Raw genomic sequence first — 15,035 nt, 5'->3', positions numbered from 1 at the left:
TGTTCATATCCCACAGATTTGCTTCCACACAAATTCAGCCAACTGTAGATCACAAGTATAGTATACGTATTGAAAAAAATCCAAGTATAAGCAGATGCACACATTTCAAAACCACGTAGTTCAAGGGCCAACTGGCAGAAACCACATCACTGTGGGCCAAATACGTTGGGAAGCATAGAGACCTGAAACGCAGTGTCCCTTCAAACATTACAAATATCAAATCAGGCGAGATCTGTGGTCCACTCATGCTAGTACTAGGTCACCTAAGAAAGACCCTATGGTGGAAGGATACCTTCCTTTACATCTTGCCAGTTAGAGACATGCTTCAAAACATCTGAATTTTCCTTTGCAATCAACTGTGGACTGGTCTTCTGTAACTTTATGCAACTCTTTAAAAAATGTTTCTATTTTCAACCAGTAATGAAAATATCCTCTTAATAAAAAGTTTAGAGTCAAGAGCTTGAAGGGATTTAGGGTAACAAAATCTAGTCCCTTTATTTCATAGCTCAAACAGGTCCAAAATGATCTAAATCAAGTGGTCTTGGGGGCCAAATTAGAACAGAGCTCTCTAAAACCCAGACCAGCCATCTTTCAACTCTGCTGTCCTTCAAGCTCCTTTATGCAGCTAGATCCCCCTTCAGTATTAATACTGGCCACATATATCTCTGCATTAGCTGTTAAGTCCCTTTCTGCCATGATACTGGGAATGGATCTCCTACACATTTGGAAAACTCAGCAGTGGCCACAGGACTGGAAAAGGTCAGTTTTCATTTCAATCCCAAAAAAAGGCAACGCCAAAGAATGCTCAAACTACTGAACAATTGCACTCATCTCACATGCTAGTAAAGTAATGCTCAAAATTCTCCAAGCTAGGCTTCAGCAATACATGAACCGTGAACTTCCTGATGTTCAAGCTGGTTTTAGAAAAGGCAGAGGAACCAGAGATCAAATTGCCAACATCCACTGGATCATGGGAAAAGGAAGAGAGTTCCAGAAAAACATCTATTTCTGCTTTATTGACTATGCCAAAGCCTTTGACTGTGTGGATCACAATAAACTGTGGAAAATTCTGAAAGAGATGGGAATACCAGACCACCTGACCTACCTCTTGAGAAATCTGTATGCAGGTCAGGAACCAACAGTTAGAACTGGACATGGAACAACAGACTGGTTCCAAATAGGAAAAGGTGTACATCAAGGCTGTATATTGTCACCCTGCTTATTTAACTTATATGCAGAGTACATCATGAGAAATGCTGGACTGGAAGAAACACAAGCTGGAATCAAGACTGCCGGGAGAAATATCAATAACCTCAGATATGCAGATGACACCACCCTTATGGCAGAAAGTGAAGAGGAACTAAAAAGCCTCTTGATGAAAGTGAAAGTGGAGAGTGAAAAAGTTGGCTTAAAGCTCAACATTCAGAAAACGAAGATCATGGCATCTGGTCCCATCACTTCATGGGAAATAGATGGGGAAACAGTGGAAAGTGTCAGACTTTATTTTTTGGGGCTCCAAAATCACCGCAGATGGTGACTGCAGCCATGAAATTAAAAGATGCTTACTCCTTGGAAGAAAAGTTATGACCGACCTAGATAGCATATTCAAAAGCAGGGACATTACTTTGCCGACTAAGGTCTGTCTAGTCAAGGCTATGGTTTTTCCAGTAGACATGTATGGATGTGAGAGTTGGACTGTGAAGAAGGCTGAGTGCCGAAGAATTGATGCTTTTGAACTGTGGTGTTGGGGAAGACTCTTGAGAGTCCCTTAGACTGCAAGGAGATCCAACCAGTCCATTCTGAAGGAGATCAGCCCTGGGATTTCTTTGGAGGGAATGATGTTGAAGCTGAAACTCCAGTACTTTGGCCACCTCATGCGAAGAGTTGACTCACTGGAAAAGACTCTGATGCTGGGAGGGATTGGGGGCAGTAGGAGAAGGGGATGACCGAGGATGGGATGGCTGGATGGCATCACGGACTCGGTGGACATGAGTCTGAGTGAAGTCTGAGTGAGATGGTGATAGACAGGGAGGCCTGGCGTGCTGCGATTCATGGGGTCGCAAAGAGTCGGACACGACTGAGCGACTGAACTGAACTGAACTGAACCACTACTCAAATTTCTCTAATACCCAATTAGTTTCTCCCACACCCTAAATATCCCAAACTCAAACTTATCTTTTCCTTGCTGCTGTTCAGTTGCCCGGTCATGCATGACTCTTTGTGACCCCACGGACTGCAGTACGTCAGGTCTCCTTGTCCCTTGCCATCTCCCAAAGCTTGCCCAAGTTTATGTCCACTGAATCAATAATACTATACAGCCATCTCATCCTCTGATGCCCTCTTCTCTTTCTGCCCTCAATCTTTCCCAGGATTAGAGTCTTTTCCAATGAGTCAGTTCTTTGCATCAGGTAGCCAAAGTATTGAAGCTTCAGCTTCAGCATCAGTCCTTCCAATGACTATTCAGGGTTGATCCCTTAGGATTGACTGGTTTCATCTCCTTGCTGTCCAGGGAACTTTCAGGAGTCTTCTCCAGCATCATAGTTTCAGGGTATCAATTCTTTGGTGCTCTGCTTTTTTTATAGTCCAGCTCTCCTTACACTCTTCCAAGTAACCCCACTTCTAGGACTCTAGAGTTTCATGGAATTCCTTTCCCTATAACGAGTGCTCCTAACCCCAAACCTTCCGTTTTAATGACAGTTTCTACAACCTTTAGTAGTGGAATCAAATGTTCTTCATGGCCGTTGAATCATCAGTCCCACATCCATGTCTTTATATTCCACATGAGCTTGACCTCATGTGCAAGGGAAGCAAGTTTACTAGACCACAGTGTGAACCAGTAAAGAGTACTTCCTGTTTTTCTGATTCAAATTTATCTCACATAAAACTTCATGGGATGTCTATTGTTCATGAACATTGCCAAATTTACTTTATCCAGATCACTTGACTTCAACCATATTCCATATCACCTTCTTTTCAAAACAATGTTTAATTCTTTAATTTTAGTTGGTTGCACTGGGTCTTTGTTGCTGCTTGTGGGTTTTCTCCAGTGAGTGGGGGCTACTCTTCATTGCAGTGCTCGGGCTTCTCACTGCAGTGGCTTCACCTGTTGTGGAGCATAGGCTCTAGGGGGCGCGGGCTCAGTAGTTACAGCTTGCAGGGTTTACAGCACTGGCTCAGTAGTTGTGGTGCCCAGGCTCAGCTGCTCCATGGCACGTGGGATCTTTCTGGACCAGGGATCGAACCCATGTCTCCTGCATTGGCAGGTGGATTCTTAACCACTAGACCACCAGGGAAGACCAAGTCTACCTTAATGTTATAGTTGCCTATTTTGACCATTTTTCTCCTAAATAACTTTTGGTATGACCAGTATCAAATGATTACCGAAAGCCTAAAAAAATAACCCAACTGTAATGGAGTACACTATACTTACATCTTGCAGGTACACTATCTCCCCATTTTCCCAGACCAATCAGACCTTAAACAAAAGGACATATGAAAAGAGCTGTACTTCATCTGTGTATTTACACTGAGTTGGTCTTGCACTGACCTTCATGTCCCTGTCTCTTGAGGCTACATCCATGCTTTATATTCCAATCTCTTGGTAGTCCTAAGCACAGGCATTTGTATTCCTGGCCTCTGTTCACAGGTCTCCTGATGCTGACTCACCAGCCCAATATTAATCTAGGAAACAGGCCCTTCTATTCCTGTCCAAGCTAACAGCACAGTTCAAGGATTCTTCTTTGACTGCATTTCACAGATTTGGTTTGCCTTCTATCTTTCTCCTTCAAAAGGTATCTAAGCAGCATTGGACCTACTTTCCAAATTTAAGTCTTTACACGTTCCTTTCAAAATAAGAATTCTCTAGCTAAAAATTTATCTAACATACACACCACCATGAATCCATGCCATCTTTTCAGTTTGCCAATTGGTCCATTTTCACTTGATCAAGATCAAGCTCTGAAAAATACAGTGTTAACTTTTACTCTTGTATATATATAATTCCCTTAAAAAGCCTACGAACAAAGCTAGTGGAGGTAATGGAATTCCAGCTGAGCTATTTCAAATCCTAAAAGATGATACTGTTAAAAGTGTTGCACTCAACATGCCAGCAAATTTGGAAAACTCAGCAGTGGCCACAGGACTGGAAAAGGTCAGTTTTCATTTCAATCCCAAAGAAGGGCAAGTCACAGAATATTCAAACTACTGCAAAAAGTGCACTCATCTCACATGCTAGCAAGGTAATGCTCAAAATCCTTCAAGGCAGGCTTCAACGGTAAGTGAACCGAGAACTTCCAGATGTACAAGTTGGATTTAGAAAAGGCAGAGGAACCAGAGATCAAATTTCCAACATCCACTGGATCATAGAAAAAGCAAGGGAATTCCGGAAAAACATGTGCTTCAATGACTGTGATAAAGCCTTTCACTCTGTGGATCACAAAAAACTGGAAAATCCTTCAAGAGACGGGAATACCAAACCGCTTTATCTGCCTCCTGAGAAACCTGTATGCAGGTTGAGAAGCAAAAGTTTAGGACCAGGTACAGAACAACGGACTGGTTCTAAATTGGGAAAGGAGTACGTCAAGGCTGTACTCCTTGTCTTGGCCTGCTCCTAAGACCTGCTGGATCAGAATTTTATTTTAATAGAACATTAAATTCAGGAAGCACTGATCTATAATAAAGGACAAGAAATTGCTGCCCAGATTAGAGCATAATGTCTAGGCAAAAAGAATCATGCTTGACTAATCTGATTGTCACCCTGCTTATTCAACTTATATGTAAAATACAACATGTGAAATGCCAGGCTGGATGAAGCACAAGTTGGAATCATTGCTGGGAGAAATATCATCAGATATGCAGATGATACCACTCCAATGGTAGAAAGCAAAGAGGAACTAAAGAGCCTCTTGATGAGAGTTAAAGCGCAGAGTGAAAAAGCTGGCTTAAAACTCAACATTCAGAAAATGAAGATTACGGCATCCAGTCCCATCACTTCACAGCAAGTAGTTGGGGAAAAATTGGAAACAATGACAGCTTTTTATTTTCTTGGGCTCCAAAATCAATGGGGATCAATGGGGACAGAGACTGCAGCCAAGAAATTAAAGACACTTGTTCTTTGGAAGAAAAGCTATGACAAATAAAGACAGCATATTAAAAAGTAAAGATGTCACTTTGCAAAGTTCCGTATAGTCAAAGCTATGGTTTTTCCAGTAGTCATGTACAGATGTTGAGAGTTGGATCATAAGGAAGGCTAAGTGCTAAAGAACTGATGCTTTTGAACTGTGGTGCTAGAGAAGATTCTTGAGAGTCTCTTGGACAGTAAGGAGATCTAAACAGTCAATCCTAAAGGAAATAAACCCTGAATAGTCATTGGAAGGACTGATGCTGAAGCTGAAGCTCCAATACTTTGGCTAGCTGATGCGAAGAGCAGACTCTTTAGAAAAGATCCTTTTGCTGGGAAAGATTAAAGGAAAGAGAAGGGGACAACAAAGAACGAGATGGGTTGATGGCATCACTAACTCAGTAGACATGAATTTGAGCATACTCTGGAAGATAATGAAGGACAGGGAAGCCTGGCATGCTGTAGTTCATGGGGTCATAAAGTGTTGGACACGATTTAGGGACTGAACAATAACAACAAAAAGCCTTAACAGATTAGTTAAGCATGATTCTTTCTGCCTAGAGATTATGCTGTAATCTGGGCAGCAATTTCTTATCCTTTATTACAGATCAGTGCTTCCTGAATTTAATGTTCTATTAAAATCAAATTCTGATCTAGCAGGTCTTAGGAGGAGGCCATGATTATGCATTTCTAACAAGCTTCCAAGTGATGCTCTGATGTTGTCTACACAGTATGTGGTTACAGATCTCATCATGTACAGCAGTGAAACTCACCAGGTTTCCAGATGTTAGTGAGATCCTCCCAGGAATTTTCTTAAGAGGTCAAAGTCTCACTATAACAGCAGTACACTGGTAGAGTCAATGCTCAGGTTTTGGCCAGCAGTTCCACCATTGCATCCACAAGTTCACTCAAAAATCTTATGCATGTGTATCACTGGGTCTCAACTCCCCCACCCACCTCTACAGTCTGTCAATTAAACCTGTTTCACATTATTTGTACTGCTATCCATTAGACATACTTAATCTTCTGGTTTGAAAGAACAATGTGTGAATGTGACTAACTCTCACATTAACTCCCCATGCAACTTTCTTCATAAAATCTACAAATTAAATTATTTCTCTAATTTTAGATACTGCATAGGAGCGCTGGAGGTTTGGAGCAACTTTTGCTAACAAACAGAATTTATTTAAAATGAGAACTAGCAATTAAAAAAAAAAGCTTTATTTCTAAACCAAAAGATTAAAAGTTACAATGTAATCACTGAATGTTAAATGCTCAGGAGTAATAGTCATCCACACATTACCCTTATATCAGAGCAATGTGGAAGGTATCATTTTCTTTACAAACTTCTTTGTCTTTACACAGATTATGAGTTTCAGGTCAATAGCAATACAGTAAGAGTTGAAATGACCTCTATAGGAAAGGAAGAATTGAGGTTATGTGTCTAAATGATAGATGTTCCAAAGTCAGATCTAAGTAATTTTCTAACTCACTATTATGCCTCTTTCCTCCCTAATAAATTCTATCATCAAGACAATCTTATGTTCTTTCTACTAATTCCAGGATTCAAGGTTTATGCAAATGATGCACTGAAACTGAGTAGACCAAGATCCTCAGAGATGATGTGAAATCTTAATTACTTAATCAGCAGCTCAATGGAAGCTTGGGCACCCAACAGAGATTTACAGAGAATCAGAAGAGTCTGTGTGCCACCATGGGGAAAGCAGATTCCCAGAATCATTCCTTAGACTTGGAGAATCTGGGGACACGTAACAGGCTAAGATGTATTAGGGGGCAGGGAAGTAACAAGGTAACCATTTCATCCATTCAATACTCTGCAGTCTATGAGGTGTTATGGGAGACAGCAGAGGATCAGTCAGGTAAAATTTCTCCTTCATGGGGCTTATATCCTATTTGTTAGATCCAGACTTCTCCTTGGTTTTCCTTAAGTAATCTTACTACTTAACTATTATAGAATTTGTGATTTATACTAGAATTCATAAACTCAAATGCCTAAAAGGCCAGCCATAAATCAAATTGATTTAAGTCCACAGGACATGGTAATGTTTGGCAATTTCTGGCCTAAAGGTAATCACTTTTTTTTTTTACTTAGTATTTTGCGGTAAGTGTCCATACCTGAAGGCTTTATGGTCTAGATTTCTATAAACAGATTCAACTGCAGGTAAATTTTTAATAAAATTTAAATGTAATCGTAAAAAATGATTACACACATAATAAACATGACTCCTCCTATCTTTAGACCTTTTTTGTGAAAATAAATTCACAAATTTATCCAATCAGTCCTGTGATCTATTTTTGATAAATAAACAAACAAAACAAAAAACAACTTAGTGGAAAAATATAAAAAGATGTCTAGAAAGCCCGGGTTCTAGTCCTTTTTGGTGACTTTCTATATGGTCTAGGACAAACTGTAATCTTCCAGAAACTCCTCTCAGGATTATTTTGAGATGCTAACGAGATGTACATGTAGGTGCTATATTCTGGAAATGCAGGGACTGCGAGCTTCCTGGTGTCTTTTCTCATAAGGGCACCAACTCCATCACAAGAAACCCACTCTCTGACCTCATCTAAACCTAATTATCTCCCAAAGGCCCCATCTCCAAATACTATCAACAATGGGTGTTGGTGCTTCAATTATGAATTTTGGGAGGACACAATTCAGTTCACTACAGCAGCTAAGCATATCTCTGACAGGTTGGGTAGGAGAACACAACTACTTTCCTCAGGAAGCTGACAGAGAAGGGATTAAAGAAGATTCTTTGAGTTGGTATAGTATATCAAAGGAAGGAAGATTACAGCAAGAGAGTTTTCTGCTGGAGATCCTGATGATCACTTCAGGAAGGAGACAGATGGGCCCCGGCTGAATAGTTTCTCCCCTGTGGACAGAAACTCCATAAAATTATGATGACTGAGGAGGCTGGGACCTACCTAGATAAGAGTTAAAGATCCCATATTCCACTTTCTCAAAGTCAAGGAGACTTCTGTGACTACACATGTACAGAAAGGCTCTTTGGAGGTCAAAAAGGGAGGGGCCACTACCCCATTTTAAGTGATGTCAACTACCCATAGGCCTCTTTGCTAGAATCCAGCTTGGCTAAGAGATGCACATGGACACATGGGAGGACCCTGAGATATACCAGATACAGACTCAGAACTAGGAAAAGCAAGATAATTAGCCAAAGGAAACCCAGAAGAAATGCCCCATAAAAGTGTCTCAAACCAACCACGAGGGCATGACTCTCTGAGCCCACCCGTATGTCCACGTACCCTTTTCCTCCTAGTAAACACTTCACTTGTTTCACCACTTTCCATTCTATGTGGAAATTCATTTGTACACAGCTGAAAGGCCAGGGTCTTGCCACTGGCTCTGGTGGCCTAGTGGTGGGACTCTCTAGTGCTGGTCTAGCAGCAGCACTCTCTGCTGGCCAACCTCCATCTCTGGCCAGGAATGGAGAGCCTGCCTCAGGTCACTGCAGGCTGAGACCACCCAAGATCAACACGACACTTCAAATTATTTGAAGTAATGAAAACATGAATAGAACTTTTATAAAACACTATGAGAAAGACTCGGGATTCTTCAGAGAACTTTGAAACAATTTTAGAAAACAGATCCAGGCTACATTTCACTCATTCTCTTTGAAACAGAACTTTGAGACAGTCGGGGCTAGTGGTGGAAGCTGGACTGAGGAAAGACAAATGAAATATGGAATTATGGCAAAGACAAGAGAGAAGCAACTACCTGCCAGGCACTCTTTTCATGTCTAGACTCAAATGTTTAAAGGGTTTAGAAGTCATTAAAACAGCCAGACGTGCTGTAGCTTGAGCAAGACACACGGTAAGGTCATTCAGATGTTAAAGGGCCTTTCCAATACTAAACTGTCTGCCTCTTCTACAAAGATATGACACTTTCTGGAGATTAAGCGCTGCTTCTAGAAGAGGATGATGACCCTGTTCTAACACGACCAGGAGAAAAGAGGCCCCATTGGGCCAGCTTAAAAGCCCAGAAAGAAGAAATGAAATGATTAAGCTGGCATCATTCATTCAAATGAACTCAAGAAAGGCCACCAGAGCTGTAAAAGCAGGGAAGAGTAGTAAACAAAGGCGTCAGGGAGAAAATGGTTAAAATAACAACAGCAACAATAAAAGTTAAAGTAGAGAAGAAAAGGAACTAGGTATCCAGCAAGCAGAAGAGAGAGCTCCCTGCTGAGAAAAAGGATGTGAGATTTATTTGAGTTCCTCAGAAAAGGAAAGGAACAAGAGATCATTTCAGGAAATTAAAGGAAGAAAGAGTGAAGAAGTAAACAAATCCACTGAGAAATCAATAAGAAACAGAAAATCAATACTATTAGTTGGCACTAAAACAGATCTTTTCAACTTAAAAACATATTGTCAAGTTTATTACAGTTACCAGCACAGCTCCTTGCATATAAGAGGTGTACACTATTTGTGGAGTGAAAGAATGTTATGAAGCCCCCATAACAACCCTGCAACCAGGGAGTACTGAACTCAAAGGTTAATATACTGAAATATGACAAAATACATACATGTATTATGAAAAGAATAACATCTAGAATATGGGAGAGACAAACTAGCTACAATTTAGAACTGGGACAAACTTTTCCACTTGTGAAGCACTTGAAATTAAATGAAGTTTGTTTACATTTTTCCTGTGAGAGGCATTCGAGCTTTTAGTAAGAATTTCAATGTGAATTTAGTAAGAATTTTAGGGAGGGGGGTTCAGGATGGGGGCAACACCTGTATACCTGTGGCTGATTCATGTTGATGTATGGCAAAAACCATCACAATATTGTAATTATTCTACTATAATAAATTAATTAAAAAAGAATTTCAGTGTGAGTTTATGAGCAACTGATGTACTTATTAAATTAATTTGCATTCAGAAAGGATAGGTGGAAATTTATACACATGTATATATTCTTACAATTAGCTTAAGAAGTTCAAATAAAAAAATGAGTGCAAAACCACTAAAAAATTTCATACCTAGGTTATAGTTTTATGTGTATATACACACTATTTGAATTAACTTTTGGACACGTCTAATTACAAAGTAAACAACATCTCAAAGATTCAGACCAACACTACTACTTTGCTATTCTCTTTATATTCTACTCCCCACATGCCATCCCTAACAATTTTTAGATACATTCCCTCATTCATGTTCCTAATACCGTCTAGCAGTTATGAAAACACCAAGGACACTTCAGGCTCTAAATCTGGTTTTTCAATAAATGTTAAAGACACTTTCACACTGAATACATTCACTAGTAATTCTTTAAACTGGAGAGTAAGCAAAATACACTATTTCAGAAAAGTTACACATTCTAATGGAAAGAACTAGACCGGCATACACCACAGAAATTCTATAAAAAGCTCATAAAAGCTTCCAACTTGAAACTCCCTGCGGGAAATCTATAAGAAACAAAAACTGAAAGAGACAACACCGGTGCCCTGCCCAACCACTTACTGCAGCTCCAACTACTTGGTGTTTAATTTTAAACCACTATTACGTTTCTCTAATTATGAAAACAAACTTGAGGACACATATTCGTTATTGCTACTTAACTGGCTCTCCTTGCCTTTAAACTAGGCAGAGAACTGAAAACCACTAAAAGAATTACTCCGGTGTGTTCCTTAAAAAATTATTTTGAATCATTATATTACCAAAAAACCCCAGAATGAAATCAAATGAACCCTAAGAAGAAGCAGAAACACTGGAGGTGGGGGCGGGAGAATCTGTTTAAGAGCAACTAAACTAAAGCCCGGAGAAGGCAATGGCAGCCCGCTCCAGTACTCTTGCCTGGGAAATCCCATGGACAGAAGAGCCTGGTGGGCTGCAGTCCATGGGGTCGCAAAGAGTCAGACACGACTGAGCGACTTCACTTTCACTTTTCACTTTCATGCACTGGAGGAGGAAATGGCAACCCACTCCAGTGTTCTTGCCTGGAGAATCCCAGGGACGGGGGAGCCTGGTGGGCTGCCATCTATAGGGTCGCACAGAGTCGGACACGACTGAGGTGACTTAGCAGCAACAGCAGCAAACTAAAGCGCAGTTTTTGAACCGCTAAACTTACTCAGGGATCAAGTATACTGTTTTTCCTTCTTTCAGAGTTAGGGCTTGAGGCGGGGCGGGGTGTGTGTGTGTGTGAAGGTTAAACAGCTGTAAGAAAGGCTGGACAATAAAATCAGAGGTCAATTAAAAATAGCCTGGAACAGTGAAAACCTACAGAGAAGCATCAAGGTCAAAATAGTATTAGGGGTTGGGCAGATAGCTTTCTCTGGGATAAGTACTGGGAGATCTCAAACGACGCGAATGGGGGCTAGAAGGAGAGGGAGTAGCGAGTAAGTCAGGGGCTGCTGCTAAGTCGCGTCAGTCGTGTCCGACTCTGTGCGACCCCATGGACGGCAGCCCACCAGGCTCCCGCGTCCCTGGGATTCTCCAGGCAAGAACACTCTAGTGGGATATCACTAAGTCAGGGGAAGAAAGAAAAGAAACCCGGCAGGCCGCGTAAGAGTCGGAGAAGGGAGGCCGACCCGGAGCAGGACGGGCTAGGGGGAGGTTTGGAGGAGGAGGAGGAGGAAGAGGAGAGCGAGGGCGAGGTGGAGGGGAAGGGGGAAGGGAAGGGAAGGGGCCCGGCCCCGCCCCGGGGAGGCCCGAGAACCCTCCCGCCCCCCTTACCAGAGGGAGCAGGAAACCCCAGAGCAGGGCGGCCGCGGCAGGGGGCAGCGGCGACTGCCGACCCATCGAACTGACGGGTAGGCGCCGGGCGGCGCGTCGAGGCTCAGCGGGGCAGGCTCCGGATCCCGTCGCGGCGGGCTGGACAGGGTCGGACCGCGGACCTTGAGTGGGGCCGCCGTGGCTGCTGGAGCCGCCGCTGCAGCGCCGACTTCCTCTTCCGGCCCCGCCCGGAGGACGCGGAAACCCCCACGGGGCATGTGGAGTCCGGGGTGGCGCGCGCCTCCCGCCAGGCTCTCGGAGCTTCCCGACGCTGGCGGGCACAGGCGGCGTGGCTGGGCGTGTCTCTGTCCAGCTGCCTGACCTGAACTGGCCCCAAGACCGGGCAGGCGAAGGGACTTTTTCAAGGCCTTCTTCCTTGAAGCCGCGGAGCGTCTGTTCTCTTCCCCAGTAACTATCCAGGTGTTCGAGCCAGAATCCTACATGCTCTGAGTCTTAATTCATCTGCTCTTCAGCAGTCCTAGGAACTCTCATGCTATGTCCCAAATCGGGTCAGTTCAGTTCAGTTCACTCGCTCAGTCGTGTCCGACTCTTTGCGACCCTGTGAATCACAGCGCGCCAGGCCTCCCTGTCCATCACCAACTCCCGAGTTCACTCAAACTCATGTCCCTCGAGTCGGTGATGCCATCCAGCCATCTCATCCTCTGTGTCCCCTTCTCCTCCTGCTCCCAATCCCTCCCAGCATCAGGGTCTTTTCCAATGAGTCAACTCTTTGCATGAGGTGGCCAAAGTATTGGAGTTTCAGCTTTAGCATCAGTCCTTCCAATGAACACCTAGGACTGATCTCCTTTAGGGTGGATTGGTTGGACCTCCTTGAAGTCCAAGGGACTCACAAGTCTTCTCCAGCACCACAGTTCAAAAGCATCAATTCTTCGGCGCTCAGCTTTCTTCACAGTCCACCTCTCACATCCATACATGACCACTGGAAAAAGCATAGCCTTGACTAGACGGACCTTTGTTGGCAAAGTAATATCTCTGCTTTTCAACATGCTATCTAGGTTGGTCATAACTTTCCTTCCAAGGAGTGTCTTTTAATTTCATGGCTGCAATCAAATCAGGTCACCTTCTCCCAAATCACTGTGATCTAGGCCACTGATGTTTCTCTCCTCCAGACTGGTTTCAGTTTCTACTCCCCACAGACCATTATCCACCCAGCTGTCCTGGAGAGATCTTTTTGAAAATGTAAATCAGATCATGTCACTCCTAACCACACTTGGAACAAAATAAAAACTCTACTCTGGGCAACGTTTATGTAACATCATCCCTGCCTTCTTCTGTGACCCCATCTTCATGATTTTTCCCATGCTTGGTTTAAGCTGCGGGGGCCCCCTTTATTTCTTCTGGTCTTTGTACTGGTAGTTCTCCCAGTTGGAATGCTCTTCTCTATGAATACGCAGCACTCTGGCATGCACTTAGCAGCTTAAATGTCATTTTCTCAGAGGGAACTTCTTGACATAATCTAAAGTAACCACCCAGTCACTGTCATATCACATGATTTATTTAAATTCTCTGCATAGCACTTTTCACTCTTGCATTCTCTTTATTTACCTCTTCATTTATTTATGATTGATTCCCATTTGATAGAAAGGAGTATCTTTGATTTGTTCACTCCTCTATCCATTACAACATTTGGCATAAAGTTGGTCCTCAGATGTTTGTTGGATTAATATTCAATACCAAACATTGTATACAATGCTGTCCCTGCCATCCCACAGCTCAGGGTTTAGGGAAGGACAGAGATGTGTGAGCAAATAGTTCAAAGTGACTAATGACTCTTTTGTTTGCACAAGATGCTATGGGAGTATCAAAGGAACACTTAAAGGGGTGCCAGGAAAAATTTCAACTTAAGCTGAGTCTAGAAGACTGAGTTAATTTTAGCCAGGCAATGGGTAGGGGAAGGGGGAGACTTCCAGGAAGAGTGAACCATTAGTGTCAAAGCCAAAGGTGACATTGGAGGAACTGCAAAACTCAGGCTTGGCTGAAGTTATGGGTGATGATAGATGAAGTGAGAGAAGAAGGCAGAGGCCAAATCACAAATAGATGGGAGAATCCTGCTTGGAATTTTAGGCTTCAGCTAGTTGGTAGTGAAAAGTGCAGTGATGGACAATTTCTGTTTAAAAGCTCACTGTGGTGGTAGACAGAGTGGCAGATGGATTGAAACAGGGCAATAGTAGAAGCCAGGAGAACTGTTAGACAACAGAGAAGCCTGGCAGACTACAGTGTATGGGGTCACAAGAGTCGGACGCGACTTAGCAACTAAACCAACACCACCACCACCGCCAGTAACCTAATCCAGGCAGGGGTAGTGAGGGCCTGAACTGAGACAGAGTGGCAGAAGAAATGGAAAGGAGAGGGAGGTGGTGGATCCAAAGACTTGAGGCAGGATTTGGTGTAACTGAGGGGACATGGGAGATGAGGAGAGGGATGGTTCTCAGGACCCTGCCCTGGGTCTTTTATTGAGATGATCATCACAGGAGAAGGAAGAGACTGAGGATGGGAGAGGAGGAAGAAATAATTTTAAACTTGAGTTTGAAATGTTTGTAGGACATTCTATTGCAAATATCTGTAGGTTAATGGCTAAGTCTGAGACTTAGTGGCACAATAAGGCCAGAACCCAGGTCTCCTGTCTGTCAATCTGAGTCTCTTCACATTTTCTAGCTGCCTAGGGCAAGTCAGATTTCCCTTTTGCAAAATGACTGTGATTAGATGATTTCATCTCTAAATATTCCCTTCTGCCCATAATGGCTCTTTGCCTGTGAATCTCCAGGGTGGCTCTTGAGTCTATCTGAAAATCTCTGGTTTCCCTGCCTGGAAACTCCTGTCCTGGAGTTATGCCATTTTTCTTTCCTCTCAGTTGGGGAAAATTTTGTACCTGCATTCAAAGAACCTGTGGTATAGGCTAGTGCTTGTGCAGTCTCTCTTTACCTGCTTTAGTTTTTTTTCAGCTGAAAGATGGACAGTAAAACCTGTTCTGACTGTCTCATATGAGTATTGTAAAAATTACAGGATTTGCAATTTGAGTGTAATTACTCCATTTTTTAAAAACAAACAAGTAGGGAGAGGAGGAGAAAAAAATAGAAGGCTGTGCTATTGTAGTGTTAGCACTGTTTGTCATAATTCTTCTGCCAGAATTTTTTCTCA

The 15,035-nt window shown here is 42.7% G+C and overlaps 1 protein-coding gene across 4 annotated transcripts in view; it reads right to left on the bottom strand.

The window, feature by feature from the left end:
• SPPL2A (signal peptide peptidase like 2A) overlaps window positions 1-13,005 on the bottom strand; it is a 55,794-nt gene extending 42,789 nt beyond the window's left edge. For 2 of the 4 annotated variants that reach the window (XM_069596545.1, XM_069596546.1), the window contains exon 1: window positions 11,838-13,005. Coding sequence is in view for 2 of the 4 variants with exons in the window: in XM_069596543.1 (XP_069452644.1) it covers window positions 11,838-11,903 (66 nt within the window). In the remaining 2 variants the exon portion in view is untranslated. The remainder of the gene's footprint in view (window positions 1-11,837) is intronic. The other 2 variants (XM_069596543.1, XM_069596544.1) reach the window with 1 other exon arrangement.
• Between the last annotated feature and the right edge of the window lie 2,030 nt (window positions 13,006-15,035).

The sequence above is a fragment of the Ovis canadensis genome, chromosome 7 (genome assembly GCF_042477335.2).
Source record: "Ovis canadensis isolate MfBH-ARS-UI-01 breed Bighorn chromosome 7, ARS-UI_OviCan_v2, whole genome shotgun sequence".
NCBI classification, from domain to species: Eukaryota; Metazoa; Chordata; class Mammalia; order Artiodactyla; family Bovidae; genus Ovis; species Ovis canadensis.
This window is presented reverse-complemented; position numbering and strand designations above follow the sequence as displayed.